General features: G+C 37.8%; 1 protein-coding gene across 3 annotated transcripts in view; it reads right to left on the reverse strand.

The window, feature by feature from the left end:
- Nucleotides 1–5,632: 5,632 nt before the first annotated feature.
- Nucleotides 5,633–13,025, reverse strand: part of FAM120B (family with sequence similarity 120B) — a 55,803-nt gene continuing 48,410 nt past the window's right edge. For 2 of the 3 annotated variants that reach the window (XM_030035570.2, XM_030035571.2), the window contains exons 10-11: nucleotides 9,781–9,838; nucleotides 5,633–8,297 (exon numbers count right to left, since the gene is read on the reverse strand). In XM_030035570.2, coding sequence (XP_029891430.1) covers nucleotides 8,273–8,297; nucleotides 9,781–9,838 — 83 coding nt within the window. In that variant the 3' untranslated portion in view covers nucleotides 5,633–8,272. The remainder of the gene's footprint in view (nucleotides 8,298–9,780; nucleotides 9,839–13,025) is intronic. The other variant, XM_030035569.2, reaches the window with a different exon arrangement.

The following is a 13,025-nucleotide window of genomic DNA, read 5'->3' on the forward strand; positions in this document are numbered from 1 at the left end:
ACATCCGCTTTAGCAGAAGAGGACAGATTCCTAGCAATTTCTGAGAAAAAAAGGTCCTGTCTGTGGCATCTGAAGTTACGAGGCTCGAAAATTACAAATTGCTCTTGAAAATATTTGCTGGCTACTGAATGCAGAAATAGAGCAAACCACAGTCTCAGAAAATGAAATGGGAAATTACAGATTTTGTGAAAGATTTTCGTAAAGAAAACTCCTACTGAGGACAATAGATGTTTAGCCTTTAAACCAGAGGATCAGCCCACCAGAAGTGAACATCAAAGCAGTCTATTTTCCATTAACTACTTTCTGCAGCCTACTGTGCTGGATGCAATCTGTCATGCGAGTTTGTAGTCCAGCAGTCAGGAAAGCTACCAGAAGTCAGAAGGCCTGGGCTCATTTCCCAGCACTGTCAGCCTAACACATCTAAAAGGGTGCACTTAATCTGAAGTCAGTTGCACAAGCCATCTAAGACAAAACATAGCCCTTAATTTCTGTTTTTCAAGCAATTTTGGCCTCATATCCTCTTAATCTTCTTCTGTAAAATTACCTTTAAACTGATTTATCTCCTTTTCTGGTGGGCCCAATTTAAAACCAACAGAATTCAGAGGGCAACCCCCCCTCCCCCGGCCCTTCAGAGATTTAACTGGAGTCATAAAAAGAGTGAGGAAACTTTTTGTATGGGAGATAAATGCTAGAGAGTCTCTTAGAGAAACTTCACACATGCTACCCTCGCATATCTGGAAGTACAACTGTTTCGGGGTTGAAACTATTCCCTCTCGAAGGATGGATCATATCCAGCGCATGGAAAGGCAAATGCATCTTATCCTCCAGCAGGCTGGACGCTCATCTTCTCAAAATCTAAATGCTGCGAGCTGGCACCAGCTGTAGCCCCTAGTAAGCATTACACGGGGCAGTTAACAACCCCCCGAATCACTGCACTCCTGGAGCACAAGCAACAGAAGCTTCCCCCCCGCCAGACCCTAATTTCTAAAACAACAAGCTACCAGCCTTGCTAGGTTGGGCTCTCTCTACAGACAGATGGGGGTGTTTATCAGGGAGAGGGATGGTGGATTGATTAAGCAATAACACGTTGGTGTAAACAAATGCACAATGACAAATTTGGGATTTCTTTCCTACTCCCAACAAGTAAGTGTTAGGACACACAAACTGGCTCCTATTAGCACTTAATTTTTTTTTCTTTGATGCTATTTTTTAACTTGCTTGGAGGAAAAGTTTCTTACGGCACTATTTGTTGCCAAGAATTAACATAGTAATCAGTAACACAAAGAAGTAAAAGAATTCCCTCCTCAAAATAAAAGGAGGATGAATTTGCAGGTTATTAATTACTTCTTTTCTTCGACCACTTCAGGAAATCATTTAAAATGTAACCTTTATATAAAGCATAAACCACAATCACTGTCTAGACTTGCAGAGGCATCACACACAGTTGCAAAATGAGCCTAGATGTGCAGATAGTCAATAAAAAAAATACAACTGCATTAAGTGTATTGGAACCATGATGAAAGTACAGTATGCCCTAGGTTTCTGAATTGTTTTGAAAACCTAGAACTTTTGGTCTAGATGCACTAGCCACCTTCTTAATGCTCCATGCTGCTGTGCATCAGCTGTGTAGCTGCTCTCCCTTCTTTTGTTTGGAAATGTACCATCGCTAGTGGATTTTTTTTCACCTCTCCTGTTTGTTCCTTTGTGGAGCCTCCCCTCTGCATAGGGAAGGAAGAGTAGAATTTAAATCACACCGACAAAATGAAGGCTTTGTTCAAGAGAGAAGTATTGCAATTTGCCCAAAGATGGTTAAGATTCTGAGTCAGCCTTACCCCCCATATTTAAATGCGGTGATCTTTCATATGCGTCTTACATAACAAGAGGTCTAGCTTTATCACCAGCATGCCTCAAACCTGGATAAACTTTACTCAAATTGAAAGCCCTCCAGCAGAATGTAGATCAGAAGGACTAAAAGATCTGATGGGTAATTAAACCAGAGGGCGAAGATGATTATCAAAAGGCAGCACATTATACACTTACATCCTTTTAGTTGAGCTGCACCATCATCACAAATGAAAACTAAAGTATTCCCAGAAAGTAAATACAAGAGCCTGCTGGGCCTCTGCTATTAACAAACAAACAAACCCTTGACTAAAATAAAGCTGGATCTGATAAAGCTAACACCTGAATGGTTACCTTGACTCAAATTTTCCAAATGCCATAAACAACATGTGAGTTTCTCATCACTTTTCTAAAAAATAGGATCGCTTCCACTGAACAATCACTTTTTGAGCTACCTACAGCATATTTAGACATCACATCTGAGAACAGAATAGCTCTAACAGCACAGTTTTGCTCTTTAATAAGAGTCCAAAGGCCAGCTGCATACTTGGCTACCTAATTTTTGAGACAGAGGGCACCATTCTCTATTAAAAAGCCTTCAGTTATCAAGCACTTTCAGAGGGCTTATATCCAGCACCAGTTTCTGTGCCTAGTATTTCTCGTGTCTTCTGGCATGAAAAAGAGAAGATTAATACATCTGAAATATCAACATATTTCATATAAAAATTCATGCCTAGATTAGGTATATTAACTTTGAATATATCCCTTTTTATCTATGTGACCACTACTAATAATAGGTCATTCAATAAGTGATCTAATGACTAACTGTGGGAGAATAAACAGAACCAACACAAAGATAAAAGCCTAAAAACATTAAATGTTGTATGCATCCCTCATATTCTATGTCTCTTCCTTGCTTCCCTAGACTGTGTAATTATCAGGTTTGTGATTGTATTAGATTAGCAAATCAAGTCCTTCAACTCTGAAGGACTGGTGAGCAGTAGTTGCAAATATAATCAAAGAGGAGAGGAGAGTCTTTTGGTGATGCTTATTGATAAAACACAATTTTGGTATCAAATATGAACACCCAGTGCAGAATGCAACACTCTGTGTGACTGAAATTCTGCAGTCAGAGCGGTTCTTTAGCCCCAGTCAAATGTCCACCTCCCTTATTGTAGTATATAGAGGTATGGGAGACAGAACTTGAAATTACTACAGCTGAAGTCCTGCCTGCACTCTGATTTCAAGCGTGTTAGAGAGTTTTCAGTTGTGCATTATCATAACTCCTATTCATGCAATGAGCAGCACTCAGTACAAGATCAGGGCCAGTACTTGGTTTTGATTCCTTCCCTGAACAAACAAATACTAAAGACTGTAAGGTTGTTTTTTTTAATACAATAAAGATATATTTTCCCTATTGGCACAAGGAAAACCAAACATTAGTCCTTAATTTTGTAGTAAGATTAAATAACACATTTAGGCTGGTGAGTACTCAGACAGAATACCCTGCCAGCTGCCTCTTTGTCTTTTACAGTCAACTCTTCAACTCATCATGTGTTGTCTCAACCACAGAGCCCTAAGAGGACCACATACTTCCAGGTAAAAAATCCTAGCCAAGGCACTGTAGGTTAAACTTAGACCCCAACGTCCTACCTAGGACTCCAAAAGCAGTACAAGCCAGCAGAGCTCTAGGAGTATTAGTTGCAGGAACACATTCTTTAACAAATGAGCTTCCATGTTCTGAACCAGCTTCACATTTGTGATGTGTAACGTTGAAACACGGTGTACGTGGTAGCCCGATTATGAGTGAGAAAGGTCTGGATGTCAGCTACAAGGTCTAGGAAAGCAATGAATGCAAGGTCCTAATTGTATCGAGATACACAAAGACACTTCGCTGGTTGTAGCAAAGTTTTCAAGTTTTTCAAGCTGTTTTCAGCAGCAAGTAATCCCAGAGGCCATATCTACTGTTTTGACACTGTCCAATTACTATGGTAGTTTGGCTGTAAGGCCAAACTTTCTGACGACCTGCGCTGTCGGGGCCTTAAAGGCCACTGTCATGGAGCAGCAAGGGTGGGCTGCTCCGCGAGGGAAGGCAAGCCAGCAGCTGAGTGACAACGCAGGTAGGGCCATGACCTGACTGGTGAAGGTGCAGTCCCACAGTACCTGAAGAAGAGCAGAGCAGGTCTGATGATGGTAACCAGGTTCACCCGACAGTCCTGTGATCACTGGACAAGTCTATGGCGATGAGGGATATCCCAGGTCAAACCAGGAAGTCTAGTCAGCAAGGCAAGGGCAGAATCGGGAAGGTGCCAGGCTGGGCACAGGCAGACCTGCAAAGTCAATTAGGCAAGGACCAACGGCAAGGACCTGGGCTTAAATGCAGCTCATGAGCCAAGGGGCAGAGGCCTCCCATGAGACATTTCACAGCTCTCTCGCACAGGGCTTTCTCACGCACCAGCTGGATCCAAGCACAAAACGTCATGGTATCCCTACACTCTCAAGCATGGTATGCCTACGTGGCACAAAAAGGCCAAGGTTTCTGCTTATTTACTGGGCTGACCATGCTTCTATATCATCACCAAAAGATACTCTCTAAGAAGGAGGCTCTGCATCACAGAGGAATCTCCCATCAACCTTCCTAGGGAAGGAGCATATACTAGCCTGCCTCCCAGCTTAGCTGACAAGAAGAGGTCAATGGTTAAACATGAACACTTAAACCTTTGATCTTCTTCCCCAACATTTCATTAAAGACCACCTTTGCAAAATAATACCACGTGTTTGATTATCCTTATAACTTTGCCCAGACAGCACGGCACAAAAAGGTTTGTAGAGCTTTAGTGCTGCTGTTCCCCTCCGCTTTAGTGCTGCTGTTCCCCTCCGCCTCAGCGCAGCGCTTGCTGAGGTATTAAAGCAATTAAAACTGTAGTTTCCTGTTTTACAGAACAGGCATAATCTATATATTTTGATACTTAAAGTGCCACAGCATCATAAGATTAACTCAGTGTTTCAGTGTTTTCTGCAGTCCAAAGTCAGATTCCCAGTGTGATGGTGTCACAAACGAGGAAAGTAATGTAAGATGAAGGATACATAATAAGAGGAAAGTTGACAAATGTCTTCCTGTTGGTCATTCTTTCTCTCACAGTGACCACATCACGATTTCTGTTCAGTCACAGTTGACTAAGTTATTGCTATTAATTAATGTTCTCTGAATCCCCTTCCAGAAGGGCAATAAATAAAGCTAATAAATAAATCTGCAATTTCAGTGAACATTTGATGAAATGCAGCTACCCAGTGCACACGCTAGAGAAGACAGTGAGCAATATAGCCAAACAAGAAATAAGAATGCTTTTCTTCACAAACACAGGTTCCTTCACTTCAAATCCGCATGTCTGTTTTTCCTCTGTCCTGTACCCATTCAAAGTAACCCTGCAGTCCACATATTAAGTAAACCCTGTTAGACTGGAATCTTTAAGGTCATGTTCTTGTATATGATTTCCTCGTACAGTCCAAAAGCTTCATAGTACTCTGACCAATTTAACATTCAGTGAGACAGGAAAAGTAGCACCTCTACGTTGCGACTTCATGCTTCTGCTTTTGCTCTATGATTCCTGGTGGGAAAAAAAATATCTTTTGGCTTGGAAATAATAATAAGCAGCTTCTGTTTATGGTCTAACATTAGGAGGAAAAAAAAAACCTCACAGAGAAGCTAACAATTCTTCAGTAGTCAGGGTAATTATTACCAACAATTCATAACATACCAGAACTAGCACAGCAAAACTCCCACTCTAACTGTATTTAACTTTGTTTATTGAGGCCAACAGAAATCTTTTCTCATATCAAAGCCTGAAGGGGGAATTACCAACAAATCCTGGCACACATTTACATTCTTTTCAAATACACTATTATACATCATGAGATTCCTGAAACTAGAGAACTTTCCATAAAACTCAGACCACATTATTCCAAAAGGTTTGGGGGGAAAAAAAAAAAAAAAAAAAGTGGTAGTACAATTACAGTCAGTGACAAATCAATAGAAAAAGGAAGCAGGAATGCCCCTATCGTTACAGGATCCCTGGAATGCAAATCAGACAGTGTCGTGTAAAAGTTATGTCTGTTCAAACTTTTAATAGAACTAGAAATACTGTATTGCTGCCAATTTATTTGTTTAGCTGGACTGTTGCTACATGCAGAGTATGAAAGAATGTATTTATTGGGTTACAAATAGAAAAATACATGCGAGGAAATTATAGTATTGAGTTATGTATGTCTGACAATACTGTTCACTTTGACATAACATGTATACTAAATAGGAACTAAGTTCCACTGACAGTTGACTCAAAGGAGTTATCTGCATGAGGCCTAAGAAACAACATGAACTGAACAATAATGGACTAAAACCAACAGAGTTTAAATCGGTAATCATTGTACCATAAAGATAAGTGCAAGTTGTACAATAGCTGTAATACTTCTTCTGAAAATAGGTTTCAAAATTAGAGCTAAATTTTCTCTTTAGAATATAAAAATAATACCTTTCCCTCATGCTAAATACTTCTAAAGATATTTGATTTCAAGTGTACTTATGTACTACTCTAAAAACACACATATCTCCAAAGTAGTAATAAAGTCTGTGTGATGAATAATAGACCAGTGAAAATTAACACAGGAGATACCCGACTGCCCTACCTGTACTCTGTCCATTTACTTAGATGTCTTGGGATTACCTTATCAGGATGGAGTGAAATCACAGTGCCACTAATATCTGCAAAAGATGCACCAGTGATGTCAACAGGGAAAAAAATTTACCCTGTGTGCTTCAAACAACTGCCACTTCAGAGGAAAAAAAAAAAAAAAAAGAATGCATTCAAAATGTCTGTTAGTTTCCCGTTGATTTAGAATTTCCTCCAAAATTATACTGGCCAGACGCTCACACTGACACCTTTACTTTGAGGCTAAAGACAGATGTAAGGTCTGGCATAAACCTTAAATGTTTCACAAATTACTCACTACATATGGAGGAGAATTCTAGGTATTCCAGAAGAGGACTATGCATTTGACTCACCTCTGAAAGGCCCCAGAATAATAGGATATTAAAGCTGTAGCAGTTTTGTACATAGAAACCAATTTTATAACTTTCTGGAATGTTTTAGCTACCCCTTTCTCATTCACTGAGACTGAGAAACTATGAAAGTAAGCCACATGATGAAAAAGTAACATTTTTAACCGTCATATGATTGTAAACACTTTAGAAGTACCCTTTTTTTGTCCGAGACTGAGCACTTTCAGCCTTATCTACCATAAACGTTTAACAGAAGAGACACAATAGTTTTCACAACAGAACCAGATGAATTAATTAAATTTTTGCAACTGCCTTCAACACCTAGGACTGGTCTCTACTTTTTAGACATAATTTTTTGATGACCATTTTTCATATCTGTGTCAACAAGGTTTTTGTAAAGTGCTCCAAACAATACTATCTGGAACCTAAATTATATAATAATTGTTTCACAACATTCCATAAGCTATAGGCTAGAAAAAAAAGTATACAAAATAAAATGGAACTGAAGATGAGGCATGATAAATTTCTGATTAGAGCCTTTCTACCACCATTTTTTAAAACACTGATGAAGTTTTTATGATCTTCAACATACAGCATTTCATAAAAAATGTGTCTTTTCTCCTATCCATTTTCATCCACTTCCAGTAATGAGTACGGTCACCTGGGTAATTTAAAAGACAAACAGTTGTGAGGAGCCAAATAAGACACAAGAATATCAACACTGAAACATTTTTAGAAGTTACAGCCTGTTGCAGGGAAAGATTTTGTGATCTGTATTATGCAGGTGATTAAAGTACCATAATGATGTGTTCTGGGTTTAGTGATCTATGTATTAATTATCCAGATCAGCACTTATATTTTGAACCTTAAGTTCTGCAAGTCTTAATGCAGGCATTAAGTTTTATAGCGTCTGCTATTCTCTATTGGTATGGGTGATGAGATAGTTTTCAGATATAAATTTAATTTTCAAATGCTTATAAAAACAAATAATCCTGGCAGTAACACAATAAGAAGCCTAAGACTGAGATACAGTTTCCATATCTAGAATAGTGATTATGAGAACTACACTAACAAGATACTAATCAATATTATTCAAAACAAAAAAGAAAAATAATCCAAAAGAGTGGATTTGCCAACATTATAAACATTAAGGCCACAGTTCTCTGTGTAAATATAAAGTTTTGTCCCTGTGCAACACCACTGACTTCACTGTTTGGAATAGTCATCATCCTCAGTAACTAAACATGCTCTTATGGAAATCTGCAAACTCTATCAGATTTCAAAACTTGCTCTTAACATTTTGCCTCTATCTTAGGATATCCTCTTTTTCTGCTGCTCAGTCTTTTTTGAGAGCAGAAACAGGACATCAGGCTTTCACTTTTCTTTCATCATATACCTTCTGTATGAGAAGAAGAGAGTATATTATATAACTTCATGTACTGAAAATGCCAAAGTACAAAACTAACCATACTGTGATTCCAAAGCACATAAATAGATGAAAACCCATCAGTTCCATAAATATCCACTTGAGCCAACCCCATTCAAAAATTGCTAGAAACCTCAGAAAAGGATGAAATTGTTGAAGATTACATAGATGAAGTCAATTTTCAATTAGGTTGAGATGCAGATCAGTAAAGAGAGAAACATGGTTCTAAGTGTGTCACCCACTTTCTATGTGACATAAGTGTTGTTGACACTTTTTTCCTCTGGTACAATTTTTACACTTCATGATTTAAAATGGGATTTCTACATAAACTGCCTAATTTTTTTTCCTGAAGACACTAATTAAGTAAAGTACCTCTGATTATTTTTAACTGAATGGGTATGCAAATGGAAGACATAAGAAAGCTGTTGTAATCTGTAAAACAGTTTCTTAAAAAACACAATGACTTCAAGAGGGGCTTTTGTGGTACCAATTTACCAATGTATGATCCTATGGTGCTGTTAAAAATTGCATGTGCTCTGTTATTTTACATTTCTTTAGTATTATTTATATTAACTCTATTTAAAATGAATTAATTTTATAATTAAAGAAATGCATACATCACTGAAAATGAATCACAAAGTGAAATATATCAGTTTTAAAAAAATAATTCTGAAGAAAAGAGTTTAAATTAGAATTCTGGACAGGAAAAAATACTTAGTTCTCGTAAGTATTCTTTATTACAGAAGTAAAGCATGACAGATTCTTGCTCTCCTCAGCAGTGATGTGGTTCACTCCACACAGTCAGCTGAGATAGATGGAAAAAGTTGCTTAACTAGAAGTGCCAAAAGTAATAGCAATTTTTGGCTCTTGTAAGGAAGCGCCACATTTTGCAGGAAGTAATTTTGTTTCACTGGAAGATGATGTTTACATCAGTAATGTCACGTTTCAAACTTTTCAACAGGTTTCAGTAACAATGGTATAATCCTTAAGATAAAGATATAATCCACAATGAAGACACAAACCACAATTCAGCGTGGGTATGCCACATTATTCATGGTGAGCAAACTCTTGTAAAATACACAACTATAGCAAAAATATGCAAAACTTATAGTTTAAGTCTTAAAACTTATAGTCAGGAATATCTCACGATGCTGTAAAAACGCTTCAGACTTCCCAGTGTCAAACGGACAAAACAGTGTAGCTATACTGGGATGCTACTGTGCTTCAGCTGGTTTCTTTAACTTAAGTTTTAGTGATTCCGGTCTCATAGCAAGCTTAGACCTAACATGAAAAGTGATTAACAAGCTGAATAGCCTCAGCTTTGAGTGATTTCCTCTGCAGTCACATGGTTCAGTTACTCTGTAAAATTCATAAAAAGATGCTCTCATGGACAAAAATTATCTCAATGGTAACTCCCATCATCTCATTTTGCTACGTGTACACACGTATTCTTTACCGAGGAGGAAGGTGGAATCTTCTCCTCCGGTCTGGATGTCCTGATCCATATTCTCTACCTGGAGAGGGTAGAAAAGAAATTAAACATTTTTAATTAGCATTAAAGCAGGAAAACAAAAGCTTATTTGGACAGTCTGCAAGAAAAATTACGTTTATACATATTTTGAAAAAAGAACATGTCCCTCTCAAGTTGGTGTATTATTATGGCTAGTATTTTGAGATGTTGGAGGATGAAGTCCATGGTGGCATTGCTATTCTTAAAGCTCTTGGGCCACTGTAACTTTTAAATCTAGTCCAATTAATGGGTTGGGATAGTGAATCATACAGGTCATACACTGTGGTTGGTAGATCAGACTGTGTGAATTCAGGAAAAGAAAATACACTATTTAGAACCAGAGCTACACTACATTACAAACATTTTCATACTGGTTTAAGTGTGCCTGTGTACAATACTGCTTTAGTTACAGATTCCTGTAAGCAAAGTAGTACTCAAACTGTAAATGAAATATTTTTTTCAGCACTGAAGTTCTAACAAGTCCAACCTACTTTACAGTTCTATCAAAATCCTGTTAACCAGAAACATGCTTGAACACAGAGTACACAACACGAGTGTGGAAGCCTTGAGTAAATACCTAGTAAATGAAAACTTGCTACAAACTCAGATCCTTCAGTACAGTTGTATTATGTTCAGCTACATGGTTAGCAGTGTGCTAAGACTGAAGTGAATGTACCCTTTTGATGCAATTACATTCCATGAAGAAATGGGACTCTGGATAATTCCCTTTTGTCTTGGACAAAAGGTGTTCTCTTGAGTGAGACATACCTCCAACAATTCTATTTCTAACATATCTTTCCTTGACACTCATCTTTCCTTTCTCCTGAAAAAACTGCTTTCAATTTTCCACAAAAGCTTTTCTCTAAGACCTTGTTTTAAAAGAAAAATAAATCACTTTTGAAAAAGTGATATTTTCTAAACTGAATTCTTTAAAACAGTCCATTTCCCTTTTTCTCTTCTTTTCCAATAGAGAGATGGAAGAAAAACAAGGCAAAGGTGGATAGAAACAAAGCAAGCAAAACTATTTTTTTGGAGAGAACATAAGTTTCTTAGGCAGAATATAGTTGACCCCCAAATCCAACAACTTCTAAATGCAAGCATGAAATTGCCAAAATGCTTCACCATTTCCCCATCTCACTGTTTATGATTCTGGTAGTAGACAACTGGTAGCCGAAATTATCATCCACTCCTTCTAGCTCTCTGACAGCTCTTACTCATTATGTTCTCATCCCTCCTCTAGGTCCATCATACAGAGAGTTCCGATGTTTACCTTATCACTGGCAGAAATTCTATACCCTTGTCAATACCTTTCACTATTTCTAATGTATTAGGGTATCCCTGATTTCAACCATTGATGTAGCTGTTACAACCAGTCCCACAGACACTCTCTCCCTGTCTCCTTCCATCATCTTCAGCTCACTTTTCAGACAGGTTTTCAAATACTAGTATGAGAACCATTGTCCAAATCACTGAAATTTTAAAATATAGCTATAAAAGTATATATGACAATGCATAGATAAGGTTAGACTTACTTCTTTATTTTCTTTTTTTGCTATCTTTTGTATGTTGATTTAGATCTAGGTGGTAACTTGTATGTTTTGACAGACAATCTCAAGTGTTTATCAGTTGGACTGCTGAAGAGAGTGACAGACACATGATACTCAATAGTGATTTCCATAGTTCTTAGTGCTCAGTTTATTTTTAGCTATTTGTAGAATGAGGTAACAATGTGACTCAAAACAACGTATTAGTGGTCTTAACTGCTGATTAATGAAGTTTTGTCTACCAATAGGCTATACGGCACGTGGTGTGGTGTTTCAGCCACGAACCTAGAATGCATGAAGTCATGCTTTATTACAGACATCTATGCTACCTCAGGCAAGACTTTTAAACTCAAAGCACACAGATTACAAAGTGCTGAATGCAAAGTTTTATATCTCAATAACAGAAGCCTTAACCTCAGCTTTAAATTAGACTCCTATGGTCTGTTTAATAAGCGACAGAATAGACAGACACTCAGAATGGGATACACAAAAGTCAGTGTGCTAAATAGAAAGTCTTCTAAATTAACAAACAAGAAACACTAAGGGAAAATCTACCTCCCTGTGAGGCTTAGATGTCCTGCTCTGAGTTACATGGATGCACTCTCCATTTGTGATGCACAGCCAAGAAATTTATGAAGAGAACTTAAAACAAATAAAGAAAATCAAACCAAACCAAAAAAAAAACCCCAACCCCCTGAAAACCGAGAAACCCCACAGCTGAATTCCCTCCTCTCAAAATATAGCTAGAGGATGAGATGTTAATTACAACAGATCCGTGGTTAGTATTCACCATAAAATGAGGGATGCTTAAGTTCAATTCTTGTTCTGCCTAAGGGGATTCAAACCATCGCCTCAAAGAAATACCAGTGCTTCTTACCTTTATGCTTTCTGGGTGGAGGCACTCTTTCCTCCACTGTTGAAGTTGAGACATTGTCATGGAATTCTTAAACATTAACTGATAAGAGAGAGCAAAGGCTGCCTAATCATTAGGTACACTCCTGCCACAGAAGATACGGGTCCCATGGTTACAGTTCCATTACTTTATAATGCATTTAATCCAATGATTTATATATAATATGCAACAGCAGGAACCATAACAGTATACCACGGGAAGGTATATAAAGGATGGGACAGACAGATAGCAGTAATATTACTAGGAAATTTTATCACATCAGCTATCGTGGAACACAAAATCGCTACTTTTTTGTTCTTCTTTTTTCTCTTTTAGGTGAGACACACACATATAGCAGAGACAACAGCTACATAATGAAGCAACCCAAATACCTGTCTTAATATTAGCAAACTTAGGCATAAGAAACTTTGTCAAAACAAGTCATCTTGGCAGATCAGTTTAAAAGGAGCTCTAAAACATTGTAGGGCTCTTTTGTAAGGACAGATATATTTTTCCAATAAATCTATTTTACTTATAACAGAGGCAATTTAACTGCAATTATGGGATCATGTTTTAAGAGCGTCCTGAGGGTAGTAAATAGGACTAGTGTAGAAGAAGCCAAGATGTTTTAATAATGCTGCTGAAACACATTTATAACACAGCTCAGCACAGTTACTGTGGAACACACTTTGTGGAATACATCTAGTTATAAGATCTCTAGAGCTGGTCAGAGATGATTTGACCCCTGAGTAGCA

This window comes from Aquila chrysaetos, chromosome 13, assembly GCF_900496995.4.
Source record: "Aquila chrysaetos chrysaetos chromosome 13, bAquChr1.4, whole genome shotgun sequence".
Taxonomy (NCBI): Eukaryota; Metazoa; Chordata; class Aves; order Accipitriformes; family Accipitridae; genus Aquila; species Aquila chrysaetos.